At 41.7% G+C, this 14,833-nt stretch overlaps 1 protein-coding gene across 1 annotated transcript in view; it reads right to left on the bottom strand.

The window, feature by feature from the left end:
* The window catches only part of LRP2 (LDL receptor related protein 2), a 140,800-nt gene that overhangs the window by 95,574 nt on the left and 30,393 nt on the right, over positions 1-14,833 (bottom strand). Inside the window, exons 7-14 of the mRNA XM_064166097.1 lie at positions 14,044-14,160; positions 12,651-12,794; positions 10,857-10,976; positions 7,883-8,011; positions 6,221-6,390; positions 3,562-3,785; positions 2,202-2,408; positions 283-485 (exon numbers count right to left, since the gene is read on the bottom strand). Of these exons, the coding sequence (XP_064022167.1) occupies positions 283-485; positions 2,202-2,408; positions 3,562-3,785; positions 6,221-6,390; positions 7,883-8,011; positions 10,857-10,976; positions 12,651-12,794; positions 14,044-14,160 (1,314 nt within the window). The remainder of the gene's footprint in view (positions 1-282; positions 486-2,201; positions 2,409-3,561; positions 3,786-6,220; positions 6,391-7,882; positions 8,012-10,856; positions 10,977-12,650; positions 12,795-14,043; positions 14,161-14,833) is intronic.

The following is a 14,833-nucleotide window of genomic DNA, read 5'->3' as shown; positions in this document are numbered from 1 at the left end:
GAGGCCCCATCCCTGAAAGTGTTTAAGGCCAGGCTGGATGAGGCTGTGGCCAGTTTGCTCTAGGGTGGGGTGTCCCTGTCCATGGCAGGGGGGTTGGAACTAGCTGATCCTTGTGGTCCCTTCCAACCCTGACTGATTATAAGATTCTAAAATCCAGGCCAGTTTTACAGCGTATGTATCATAATTATTAGTATTTATAGAAAAATAACAGTCTCATATTTTTTAACAACATTTGGTATGATGGTTCCTAAACCCACCTTAGTAATCTACTTACTATCTTACCATATGGCTGCCTGGCAGCATGGTAAACTGTCACTCCGTAAGGTCTCAGTGAAGATTGGTAGATCACTTGAGGGTTAGATTCTGAAAACTTGTTAGCTTTCACCACTGCCATTTTGGTCCAATCAGTGAAATAAACATTGTGCTCAAATAAAGTGATTCCATACGGATGAGGAATCAGTGACCCTCCATGAGCTATTGTTCTCCTGTCATAAAGATGGGTTTAAAATTATTTATTCAATATTTAGAAAATAACTTTATGAACAGAGGGTAGAGGATTATGAATTCATTCCCTGCCTTTTGCTTAAACAACTTTATGAAAAGAGGATAGAGGATTATGAATTCAATCCCTGCCTTTTGCTTCTACATAGAAGCTATCAAAGTAGGAGTAAAAAAGATCATATGAACTGAAGAGATGAAGCTAAATGTACAGGGTACATAAACATAGAAGTCAGAGCAGTGAAAGTGGAGCACTCCAAAGTGTTAGCAGTTTCCACAAAAAACACAGTGAGCAAAGACAACAACAACTCAAAAATGTACTAGAAGACTCCTAATTACTTGGAGAAAGAGGCCAGAGGAAATCAGAGACGCTAGAAGCAATTTGAAAGATTCAAGAAAACTTGAAAGCAAAAAATTTATGGCTGCAACAGCTGATGGCTAAAATGAAAACCCTATGTATGCAGTGAGGGGGAAAAAAACACCAAAACACAAACCAAAACAAACCACAACCAAACAAAAAACCAACCAAACCCAACCAATCAAAAAAAAAAAACCCCACAAACCAAATTGCCTTTATTTGGCTTGTACTAATCACCCAAGCAAAACCAAAGACAGCCAAATGCTAATAAGCTGCACCTGTTCTGTGCAGGATATTGTGACAGTATTGTCCTAGATAAATGTGAAGAGACTGAGATCTTTACATACAATTACACAGGGATACATGAATTCAAGAAGGAAGGTCTACAAACTCAGACAAATTCTACAGCTCTGGTCTAACAATTTCCCCAGGTGCTTTACATTCACTCTGTAGGCATGCAATATGTAACACAAGTGGACTGTAAGAGGTGTTTTAACATTCTTTGCAGACTGCCCTTTCCTCTTGCTCACTTGCACAACATCTCTAAGACTTTGGTCTTGCTGTGGGTGGCAAGTTTTTTTTATTATGAAAATCCAGAGATTTTACTGAAAAATTCTTGTCTTCCTAAACCTTGCTAAAGAATCAAAGATAACAAGATTATTTTTACAGTTTTGTAAGTGAAAAAATATATTGAGCAATAAATCTGTCAACTGAGCAGAGGACTGTTTTTCAAGTCAATATGTAGAAGGTATGCTGAAGGGGACTTCTATTTTTCTTCTGCTTGAGTAACGGAGACTAATCAGAGATGCAGAGGTTAAGTGGCCTTCTAAACACTGTACTATAAACCCTATAAAAACTCAAGGACTTCTTGCTTGCTTTCTCTGATACAGCTTCCCCAGCATCAAAACAGTGATGACTTAATGTCTGGCAGCAGAGATTAATAAAACATAGGAGCATTTAAGACTCCTTACACAAAGTGATGCTTTGATGTGGCATGTTTCAAATAAACTCATTAATGAAAAGGAAGCAAAGAAGTTATGATGGAAGGCCATATAGATATAATCCAAAAGTAATAAAATGTAAGTGCCATAAAAATCTATACTGTAAAGTGGACTGTAAAAATCACACTATAAAAGGAGTGCAACAGGTATGGAAGGTTGAAAAAGAGCAAAGAATGCTGAAGGAATTAAGGATTGTCCAGAAGTAGCACGCCACCATAGATATCAAGGTGCATCACATTCATTATATTGTTATGTTATCTCATGCTGTCAGATAAATCTTTCTTTGAACTAGATACAAAGTAATCAGTGTATCTGTAACCTCCAAGGAACAATCTCTCTCTTACCTTTGAAGCCCATCATAAGTTACAGTCTCAATGTAATCAAACCGGCTGTCAACCCAGTAAAGCCTCTTTGATACAATATCCAGAGTTATTCCAGCAGGCCAGCCTAATTTTGTTTTTATCAAATCCTGACGGTTTGTGCCATCCATGAAGGCCCTTTCCACTTTAGGATCACCAGATAGACTATCCCAGTCTGAGAAAAACAAATAACTATAAAGGAAAACACACAAACACAACAAAGAAGTCCCATGTTTACTTCAGATTTTACAAGCCCCTGACATTTTACACGGAATTTAAAACCATCACCCTTTCTGGCCAGAGATCATAGCATGAAAACACATTTTATACCTCCTGCCTAAGAAGTAATTTGTATTTTCTTTTATAGGAATAATCTGAAAAGAAATATGCTTTCACCAAAAAGGCCTCAGAAATACTGAGCTTCCTTAGTAAACTACAGACTTAAGTGTACTGCCCAAAATAAACCAATGATGAATAGATGCATCATGACAGCAGCATCCACCACCACAAGTTGCATGAAATTCCCCTTCCCAGTCTCTGAGGATCCAAGTTTTCACGGCTCATATGTTTTTGAAACTTAGTGGGCTGAAAGAAATGAGCTTCCCTGGCTTCACTCCACCACTTCAGATAGTAGGAGGTCTGTGGATAGTATCATGACAGAAATCTGTCAGGATAACTTCTAGACTTCTGTAAGGCAGCTCCACAGCTCCTCTGTTTTCAGAGCTGTTCAATGCACACACAAGCCATAAACCAGATTTCACATATTGGGAATAAAAGCAGTGCACAGCTGCCCCATAACAACTTAAGGTGTAGCATTCATTGGAAAGACATACATGTTTGAAATCTTTTTAATCTGATTTCAAAATGATCACCCTCACCACTTCTAAGTCCTCCTCTTTTATTTATTCCTTTATTCCCCATTCAGAGATGGGATTCTGTCACTTTACTCTGCTCTGGTGAGACCTCACCTGGAGTACTGCATCCAGTTCTGGAGCCCTCGTTATAAGAAGGGTATGGACATGATGGAGCAGGTCCAGAGGACAGCCATGAAAATGATCAGAGGATTGGAGCACCTTTGCTCTGAGGACAGGCTGAGGGACCTGGGAGTGTTCAGCCTGGAGAGGAGAAGGCTCTGGAGGGGACCTAATAGCAGCCTGCCAGTACCCAAAGAGGGTCTACAGGAGGGATGGAGAGAAGCTGTTTACAAAGACCTGCAGTGACAGGAGGAGGGGCAATGAGTTCAAGCTTGAGAAGAGCAGTTTTAGATTGGATATTAGGAACAAGTTCTTTACAATGAGGTTGGGAATAAAGGAATTTCTGACATTACCTGACATGCACAACTTACCCAACAGTTGGATCCAGAGCTATTCCTCTAGGATTTCCAAGATTTTCAGCAATAAGAGTCACACGGTTTGTTCCATCCAAGTTAACCATATCTATTCTGTTCACACTGGTCTCCACCACGTACAGTTTATTGTTAACCCAGTCCACTGCTAGATTTTCAGGTGTGTCAACTGAAACATTTAAAACTTCTTGGAAATCAGAGCCATCAATATTAATAGAAAAAACCTGAAAAGGATACAAATAATGTCAGTGTCCCACATGATGTTTTGCTAAACAAAACACATGGCTCTTGCCCTGTATCACCACATAGAACATAGATGTACAACTGGCCACTAGATACAAGCAACTTATCCTTAGCTATTCCTTAGCTTAGGGGGTTCCAATAATTTAGAAAACAATATGAAGCTTGTCTTCAACTAGCATTTCTGCTAAAAGGACATGGTAGCAGACTAAAACAGCCTTCTGCTTTAGCAAACATGACAAACTACTGTATTTAAAAAAAAACAGGAGCTAGAAAATGTCCATTTTCCAGGATGCTGCAAAATTCAGTGTTTTCATTAACTGAAAACAAACTTGCACTAGCAAAGCTCTCATCAGTGCCCAGAAAAAAAGGGCGGAGCTCTCACTGCACCAATGACTATGGGCAAATTGAAGAAAGGGAAAGTGAGCTGCCCTGACAGGAAGGAGAAAGCTCCTTTAAGGAATTCTCCTTTATTTAAAGCTAATTTTAACAAGATTGTGCTCAAGAATAAGTTGTGTTGTTATCGTAGAATCAACCAGGTTGGAAGAGACCTCCAAGATCATCCAGTCCAACCTAGCACCCAGCTCTAGCCAGTCAACCAGCCCATGGCAATAAGTGCCTCAGCCAGGCTTTTCTTGAACACTTCCAGGGACAGCAACTCCACCACCTCCTTGGGCAGCCCATTCCAATGCCAATCACTCTCTCTGGAAAGAACTTCTTCCTAACATCCAGCCTAGACCTGTCCTGGCACAACTTGAGACTGTGTCCACTTGTTCTGTTGCTGGTTGCCTGGCAGAAGAGACCAACCCCCACCTGGCTACAGCCTCCCTTCAGGTAGTTGTAGACAGCAACAAGATCATCCTCCACTACTCCAGGCTAATCCCCAGTTCCCTCAGCCTCTCCTCACAGGGCTGTGTTCCAGGCCTCTCACCATCTTCATCACCCTTCTGTGGACACATTTCAGTATCTCAACACCTCTCTTGAATTGAGTTATCTTACAAGAAAGCTCACAACTACATGAAGCAAATAGTACATATACAGTAATTTTAGCTATACAGCGATCATTATCCCCTCTTTGGAAAAGTGTCATGAGATTTGGTATATAAAATCATAGAATCAGTCAGGGTTGGAAGGGACCACAAAGATCATCTAGTTCCAACTGCCCTGCCATGGGCAGGGACACCCTACCCTAGAGCAGGCTGGCCAGAGCCTCATCCACCCTGGCCTTAAACACCCCCAGGGACAGAGCCTCAACCACCTCCCTGGGCAACCCATTCCAGGCTCTCACCAGTCTCATGCTGAAAAACTTCTTCCTCACATGCAGTCTAAACCTCCCCACCTCCAGCTTCGCCCCATTCCCCTGGTCCTGTCACTCCCTGATACCCTGAGAAGTCCTTCCCCAGCTTTTATGTAGGCCCCCTTCAGATACGGGAAAGCCACCTCGGAGCCTCCTCTTCTCCAGACTGAACAGCCCCAAAATGCTTAAATGAAAATACAGATTACCAGAAGTAAATATATGCAAGAAAAAGAAAATGTGAAATAGTTAGATTGTTTTAAATATTCTCCACATCTAGGTAATAACAATCAAGGAAACCATTCAACTGTCTATTCTGTTCTTTGGAAACCTTGTCAATGGAAGACCTTATGGTCATGAGATTATCAAGCAGCACACTGTTCTCTCTGTCTCACAGAAGTTCAGATATGACTGTCAATGCAACTGCAATAGTGGAAAGCTCTACAGTTAAAATAAAAATGCCAAAACTGTCAACAAGTCAAAAATCGGGCATGCAACCCCTTTTTTTTTGTTTTGATAAGCTACACATATAGAAAACAAACAATGGCAAAGTGAAATTTTCACAAGGGTCTCCAGACTGTGTTTTAAAATTGCTCCAGTTTACTGTACCTCGAAGCTAAACTATTTCCTCAACAACAACAAAAAAAGAGTAACAAAATATTGGCTCATTACACGAAATACTGTCAATATTTGTTATCCAAGCTCAATTACAGTGCCATTTGAAATATATGAAGAAATGTGATTTTTATCATCTTGGAAAGCACACAGCTTTTACATTTTAAATGATCGTGTTTCAAAAAATTACCCACCCCCAAAAAAAAATGGTTTTGAAAGAATGTCTATTATTTCTCTTAATTAGATTTTTGGACTCCATCTCAAGTAAAATTAAAGTTGCTCAAGATGTTGCCATATAATAGGATTCTTTGTTCAATATGTCACATGTAATAGTATAGCTTGAAAAATGCAGTCATTAACACAAAATATTTCAAGGAGCTTTTTTGTTAGAAAACAAAAATAGAGCCAGCTTCTGCTCTCAAAAATGAAGGCCTATCAACACATTCTGAATCTGGCAGGTCTCTACTTCCACATACACAAAAATATACTCTTCTCAAAATTTCTACTCACCTTATCTTGTACTGTATCAGTCCAAAAGACTCTGCGTAGGTAGAAGTGAAAGTCCACTCCAACTGCAACGCCACGATTCTGCGACTGCACCAAAGTGCGAAAGCTTCTTCCATGAAGATCTCCCATCAGTAAATCACGGCCGTTGGAAAAAATAATGGCTGCAACTCCAGCTGAAAGCAGGGGTGATAAATCTAAGACTGCTCTGCAGGCAAGGTATTATGCAAATGGCCATTGCAGTACATACACACTGGACACAAGGGTTTAAATAGATGCTCAGACTACAAACTGTATAAACGTTCTGAGTGAGAACTAACTCGCTTTGATTTGCCTTTGGCTTTCTAGACCTGGGGCAAACCTGGCAAAAATGTGTTTTTAAAGCCCTACCAGGCAAAACTTTTGCCAAACTCCTATGCATCTAAACTCCAAAAGACCACTCCTAATCTGGTTTCATGCTTTAGCTCCTCTAATCAAAGTATAACCCTTCTTAAGTTTATATTGCCTGCCAGGTGGGCCACGTTCCTTTTCTTTTACACATAGTGCTCTATACTTTATATCTTCTTCCTTCCCTCATCTCATCAGGAAATCTTTGCAGTGTCATGTAATAGAAAAGAGATTCCAGTAAGTCTCTGAAAGAAAGCTGTTTCACTGTTGAAAGGCTTAAGACTGACAAGAACATATTTAAGCCCCAAATCCTATTAATTTCATAGGTAAAGCAAAAAACATAATATAGAAAAACTGATTTAGAGCATGTATGAAATCCTCCCCATTGAGACACAAAATCAACACTTTTCAAACAACTCACTGATCCAAAAGTCACAGCAATTTGAATGGAAATCTCCTTGTAAAAGATACATACTTAGAAAACTGAGAGACAACTGCTCTGCAGACATGGCTGAAGAATAAAGGGAGTGCAAGGGAACGGGGCTGCTCATGCTCTTCTAAGAAACAAGACTGCTTATCAGCTATACCAAGCAGGGAATCCCATCTCATCACGGTGCAGGGATAACTGCCTCACACAAAAGCCTGTTAGGCTATTACATCCTCCAAAGAAGGGACTCCCAGAGTCCACTTTCAGAGTGGAGCAGAAGGTGAACAACCAGGAGCAGCTGCCTGCTGTTGATGGGGAAACACATTCTGGGTGAAGTAAGCATTCTTGCAGAGTACAGATTCTGGGACACTAGAAGCTGGGAGCGTGGTTTCTCTCAGAGGCAAGTATTTGAGGTCACCATTCAACAAAATCATTTTCTAGCAAAGCAAAGTCCTAGAAAAAGTGGTTTTCCACAGAGTGTGGTCAGGAAACTGCCTTCCACAGCAGGTCAGGAAACTGCCTCACATAGGAGACAGACTGTCTATTAAGGAGGATTCTAGCAATGACCTCCCAACTCTGCAGAAGTCAGGAATGCTGAGAAAGCAGTGGAGCCTAGGAGATACTGTTTTGAGGAGAAGCAGCCCTGATGAGTCAGCTCCACCAGCATACAGGTGCCAGCAGTCTCTTGGTATTTGCTGATGTTCTGAATGCTGTCCTGACCTTAAGTCCTTAAGGCCAAAGTTAAGTTAAAATCAAACACAACTGAGTAGCATGGCCATTCAAAGTGCCCCATTTTATCTAGCTCTAGCTATTAGTTGAAGAACAGCAAGAAACTTGCACTGCTGCACACTAACCTGAAGTGTTGGCCCGACAATGCCGATGATGCTCTAGGAAGTAACCTTCCACACAGTGGCACTGGTGATGTCCCACACGATCTTCACACAGTTGGTCACAGATACCCCAGATTTTGCAGTCATCAAAATCTGTCAGGTGAAAAAGGCATATTTATACACAGTGCTTTGTATAAAATGGATGCAATTGTATTTGGGAAGCTGCTAATTTGTTCTTTGTTTGCAAAACTGGCATGGGAAAAGAGCTTTTGCAGGTTTTCCCATAAATCTTTCCGTTTTCTATTTCTGGACAATAAAACAACTGATGTTTGCTGCTAGGAGACCACTCCCTCCCCACCCTTGTGATGGTTTGGGTGTTACCTGCCCACACACACTTTGGAAAATCACCCAGACCAGACTCAGTGGCTCTGAAAATTGAATGAAGCTTTATATTTACAGCTTAGCACAACATACAAGCAGGTATTTACAATATATACAGCTACATACAGAAATACACAAGCTAAAAAGTAATACAGAAACACAACAGCCCTCCCAAAAACCTGAGTCCCCAGGAGGGGCTCCCAACCACCCCTTCCACCTTCCTTCCACCTCTAGCTTACCCGAGACTGTGACTTATGCTCAAAGTAACCTGGAGGGTCGTTGGGTGGGGACAAGATTAAGAAGCAGGTGAATTAGTCACACAGATGGCAGGTTAGGTTACACAGAGAGAGAAGTTCAGCCCACAAAGCCCAGAGAGCATCTGCCTTGCCTTATCTATGTTTTTGTTCTTGTTCTTATACATCTCAGCAAGCCTATGAGTGAAGTAGACATCACCATTGTTTCCTTTTCACAGCCTGTAATCTAATTCTTCTTCTAGCTAGGCTCAAACTAGCACAACCCTCCAAAAAAAAAAAAACCTCACATCTTTTTGGGGAAAAAGAAAACTCATTGAAAGGGGTACCACTGTCTGCTTTTCAGAATATAGAATCTGTCTGCCTGCAACAGAAGCTCACACTTTGCACACATCTATTTCTCTGAAGGATACTTCTTCCTTTATGTTTGTGCAGAGCTCGAATTAGTAAGTCTGCTAAAAGGCACTGTTTGTTAGCTCAGACTTGACACCATGCCAACAGATGTCTGAATTCCAGTTACAATCTGGCTGTGCACCAGAACCAGCCAGTAAGAAGTACAAAAAAGTTCACTTTGACATGAAAAATACCATACAGGTAGAGTCTGGAGCTAGGGTGACCAAGCAAGTTCTAACAGATGTGCTCTATAAGCAATTTTCCAGAGCTGTTGCACATTTTTTTCACTTCTAAAAGTGTGAAATATTTAAATAGCCAGGATTTTGGTTTTAATTATGATTTTCTTTTTAAAAAGTAAGTAATTGAGTTCTGAACACTGGTGTTTCCTCCTGTCTGTGGTTATTCAAAGACAAGGAGATTTCTGACACCATTTAACACACCATTTTGACATTAAAAGTCTGACCTCCTTCACTTGAAAACCCTGATTAGAATCAGTACCTTACATTGCATTTCTATTGTTAAATCAAAGATATCAAATATATAAATCAAATAAATTTGCATTTCTATTGTTAAATCAAAAAAAAAGGGACAAAATCATATCTCAAATAGCCTTCCTTCTGGAACTTCTGGTTTTAAACTTTGATTAACATATAAGCCAAAGTGAAACATTTCCTAGACAGTACATTTTGGAACTGAAAAAAAAAGCTCTCAGTAGCTTTCCAGCTTCCATATATGTTAAAAGCTTTCAGTATACAGTGAACCAGAAGCAAATGAAGAGAAGACAAATGCAAAAGATTATAGTTTCAAAGAATAATACACTTTGCTAACAATATAGCTTCATTTCGTTCAGTTTCATGAAGTTCAACAACACAAAGTGCAAGGTCCTGCACCTGGGCCGGGGCAATCCCAAGCACAAATACAGGCTGGTTGACAAATGTGCTGACAGCAGCCCTGCATACAAGGACTGGAGGGTGTAATGTGCACTGGCAGCACAAAAAGCCAACCATATCCTGGGCTGCATCAAATGATGCATGGCCAGCAGGTGAAGGGAGGTGATTCTGCCCCTCTACTCTGCTCTGCTGATACCCCACCTGGAGTCCAGATCTGTAGCCCCCAGCACAAGAAGAGCACGGATTTGTGTTGTTACTGCAGCTCAGAGCTCTAAGCCACACAGAAGATCTCGAAAACACATAAATCTATTAGAGATTGGGCACCTGGAATACTTCTTAATAGCACAAACACTTCGGATTGAGCTGAAAACCTGTAACAGCTATTTACCTAGTTTAACAGGCAGTGCCAAACTCCATGTTCTGAAGCTATTCTGTTTTCAGTTACTGAGATAAATCATTTCACAGAATGTTAGGGGTTGGAAGGGACCTTGAAAGACCATCTAGCCCAATCCCCCTGCCAGAGCACAGAGAAATGCATCCAGTCATTGTGAAGGAGGCTCCACAACCCGTCTGGGCAGCCTGTTGCAGTGTTTTGACACTCTCACAATGAAATTTTTCCTTATGTTACTCCAGCTTGCACTCATTGCCTCTTGTCCCATCATTGTACATCACTGAGAAGAGGCTGGATCCTTCATCCCAACACTCACCCTTCTTTTGAACATAATCTTGCCCTCGCTGTCTTTAATGGTCTTAGTGAAAGAGAGCTTTATGATATATCTCTGGGTTGTTTCTGTGTTGCCATGTTCTATTGTACTACTTAGATTTTTTTTCTCTCTTTTGCTGACTCTTGAGATTTTCTGTTTGCCAATACTCGATGAGGCACTTAGTGCCATGGCCTAGTTGACTGGATAGGGCTGGGGGATAGGTTGGACTGGATCATCTTTGAGGTCTCTTCCAACCTGGTTGATTCTATGATTCTATACGTCCACCCATTTGAAACGTACTCACCTTCCTAGAAACCAAACTTTTCCCAGTGAGCTGTGAGAAGGTACTAGGTATCTGCAACCAGACTACTTCACTTACCAATACAGGTGCGACTGTCATTGCTGCTTATTGTGTATCCTGCAGGGCAATAACACATCCCTCCGGATGGGGAAGAATGACAGCGATACTGGCAACTCAGAGCAGCACAGTGTGATATGTCTAAAGACAACAAAATAGTTCAGAAATATGATTACACACACTATCAGAAGAACAGCTTTTTGCCCTACTAATAGTTACAAAGCTATACTCTTTTCTAGGATGTCTACAAGTGCCTCATCCAGGCTTTTCTTCAACACTTCCAGGGATGGCAACTCCACCACCAACCTGGGCAGCCCATTCCAATGCCAATCACTCTCTCTGCAAAAAATTTCCTCCTAACATCCAGCCTATACTTCCCCCACCACAATTTGAGACTGTGTCCCCTTGTTCTGTTGATGGTTACCTGGGAGAAGAGACCAACCCCCACCTGGATACAGCCTCTTTTCAGGCAGTTGCTGATAGCAATGAGATCACCCCTGAGCCTACACTTCTCCAGGCCAAACAATCTCAGCTCCCTCAGCCTCTCCTCACAGGCCTCTCACCAGCTTCAACACCCTTTCTCTGGACATGTTCAGTATCTCAACATGTCTCTTGAATTGAGGAGCCCAGAACTGGACACAGGACTCAAGGTGTGGCCTGTCCAGTGCTGAGTACAGGGGAACAATAACCTCTCTTTTCCTACTGACCACACTGTTCCTGATTCAGGCCAAGATGCTATTGGCTCTCCTGGCCACCTGGGCACATTGCTGGCTCATGTTCACCTACTGTCTACCAGTGCCCCCAGGTCCCTTTCCTCCTGGCTGCTCTCCAGCCATTCTGTCCCCAACCTGTAAAACTGCTTGGGATTGTTGTGGCCAAAGTTTAGAACCCTGCATTTGGCCTTGTTAAATCTCGTCCCATTGGCCTCTGCCCACCACCTGCCTGTCCAGGTCCCTTTGCAGGGCTCTCCTACCCTCCAACAGATCCACACCTGCTCCTAGCTTGGTGTCCTCTGAAAACTTACTGATGCTGGACTCAATCTCCTGATCCAGATCATCAGTAAAGATATTGAACAGGATCAGGTTCAGCACTGATCCCTGGGGGACACCACTAGTGACAGCTGCCAACTGGATGTGGCACCATTCACCACCACTCTCTGGGCACAGCCCTCCAGCCAGTTCTTGACCCATATCAGAGTGAATCTGTCCAATCCATGAGCTGCCAGCTTTGCCAGGAGCTTGTTGTGGCAGACAGTGTCAAAGGCATTCCTGAAGTCCAGGGAGAAACTCATTTTTACCCTTTTCTGCTTTCTTTTTCCCTTTACCAATTTTCCTTTTCCTTGTACTACTACCTAACAGACAATTCAGTGACAGATGATCAACATGTAATTGTAAAGCACCTTCTGACTTCCACTTTCTTTTTCCTTTCCAACTTCCTTTTCTTCAATTTATTCTACTAAATGCCCTGAATTGCAGCCCATATGTGATGTTACTACCAAACCACTCAGCAAAACAAGGGGCACTATTTCACAATAAGGATTACTTTCTGGGGTTTGGGTTGGATTTTTGTTTGTTTGTTGCTGGGGGGGTTTCGTTCATTTTCTTGTTGTTTGGTGTTTTGCTTTTGGTTTTTTTTTTCTCCGTCTTTCTGCTCTACAAGGCATGATTTTGTTAATAGAAAATTTTCTCTTCCTAGAAATTAAAAACATAAAATATCCTGATCTCAGAGGTAATCAATGTTCACATGAGTGAAATCAACAGGAGCCATCCATGCTCTTTCTGCTGTTCTGTACATGCTTTTGATTCTGATACATACTGCAATGTCTGCCCGCAGTGACGTTAGTTTCATCTTCTCCTGCAGGGCAGTCTGCAGCTCCATCACAGACTTTCCCAATTGGAATGCAATGCCCTGACCCAGGGCAGGCCCACTCTCCTGGGTAGCATTCATCACGACCACTTTCTATGGAAAAGAAAAACAAGAACAATTGAGTATGTTCTATGTAACACTTAGAATTTGTTCCCCAACAGCTTCCCAAAGCATCTCTATTCTTTGTTACTCAGTTTTCTGGTTCTTATACAAAGCTACAAAAGACAATAGAAGAAATATCATCTATACTTAACAGAATCACACAATGTTAGGGGTTGGAAGGGACCTCAAAAGGTCATTGAGTCCAAACCCCCTGTAAGAGCAGAATCTCCTAGAGCAGGTCACACAAGAACACATCCAGATAGATTCTGAATATCTCCAGTAAGGCTACTCCACAACCTCTCTCATCTCCAATGTTCTGTCACTCTCACTGCCGAAAACTCTTTCCTTCTGTTATTTGGGACCTCTGCTGCTCCTTCCTGCACCCATTGCCTCTTGTCCTGTCTTTGGACATCACTGAAAAAAGCCTGTCTCTGTCCTCCTGACACTTGCACTTTACATATTTATCACAGTATCATCAGGGTTGGAAGAGACCTCACAGATCATCAAGTCCAACCCTTTACCACAGAGCTTATGAACATTAATAAGGTTTCCTCATAAGGGAGATGTTCCATTCCCTTAAACATCTTCATGGCTCTGCACTGGATTCTTTCAAGAAATTCCCTGTCCTTGAACTGAATGACCCAAAACTGGGCACAATCCTTGTCATGTTTTACCTTCAAAGTACAATGAAAACAACACTTGTGCAGACACATGAATCCTTTCCGTTTTCTGTGTTATTAGAAACAGTAAAACCATTTAACTAATCAGTGAACCAGAAAAGGTTTCAAAAGATGCTGAAGAGAATAAGGCTCATCATAGTGAAGGCCATTTTCATTCATTAATTGTTCTGCTTCTCTCATGACAAATCTCAGCTGTAACTGAGTTATTTTCATTTTCAACCAAGTGATTTTAACTGCTTGAAGCCTCATAACAGGCACCCTGAAAAATCTCCACAGAAAAAGAGACTTCCAAAAAAGTAAAAAGAAGATACTAAGAAAAGTTTAGCTCTTTGCTAAACTTAGTTTCCATCATGCTCAGTATTACAGCAATAACACTCTCACACACCCAACAATAGAAAATGCTGTGTAAAAATAACAGAAACAGGTGAAGATGGAATTCTAAGATTGTCACAGAATTAAAATGGATTCAGAGTATCTTGATAGGTCATGATTTCATAAAAGTAGCTTAATGAGGTCTTCCCCTGAAAATGTCATCAATAGAAGCTAGCATTAATATATACCACATCCTCTTTCATCTTCGTTATCTTCACAGTCATCATCTCCATCACATATCCAGCTCTGATGAATGCAGCGGCCACTTGGACAAGTGAAGAAGTTGCCTCTGCAGGTTGCATACGCTAAGGATAGGAACACAAGAAAATTAAACTACTCTAAATGATTAAAAGGTTAGAAATAATAACATTATGTCATTGATGAATAGTCACTTAATAAGCTCCCCTGTAAATCTGACCCACTTCCATATAGAATCATAGAATCAACCAGGTTGGAAGAGACCTCCAAGATCAGACACTCCAACCTAGCACTCATCCCTAGCCAATCAACTAGACCATGGCACTAAGTGCCTCATCCAGGCTTTTCTTCAACACTTCCAGGGATGGCAACTCCACCACCTCCCTGAGCAGCCCATTCCAATGGCAAATCACTCTCTCAGGGAAGAACTTCCTCCTAACATCCAGCCTATACTTACCCGCAGCACAACTTGAGACTGTGTCCCCTTGTTCTGTTGCTGGTTGGCTGGCAGAAGAGACCAACCCCCACCTGGATACAGTCTCCCTTCAGGTAGTTGTAGATAGCAATGAGATCACCCCTGAGCCTCCTCTTCCCCAGGCTAAACACCCCCAGCTCCCTCAGCCTCTCCTCAGAGGGTTTGTGTTCCAAGCCTCTCACCAGGTTTGTCGCCCTTCTCTGGACATGTTCTACTATCTCAACATCTCTCTTGAATGGAGGAGCTCAGAACTGGACACAGTACTCAGAGCGTGGCCTGACCAGTGCTGAGTACATATATTGTAA

The sequence above is a fragment of the Pogoniulus pusillus genome, chromosome 2 (assembly GCF_015220805.1).
Source record: "Pogoniulus pusillus isolate bPogPus1 chromosome 2, bPogPus1.pri, whole genome shotgun sequence".
NCBI lineage: Eukaryota > Metazoa > Chordata > Aves > Piciformes > Lybiidae > Pogoniulus > Pogoniulus pusillus.
Note: the sequence above shows the minus strand (reverse complement) of the source record. Positions and strands in the feature narration are given on the sequence as shown.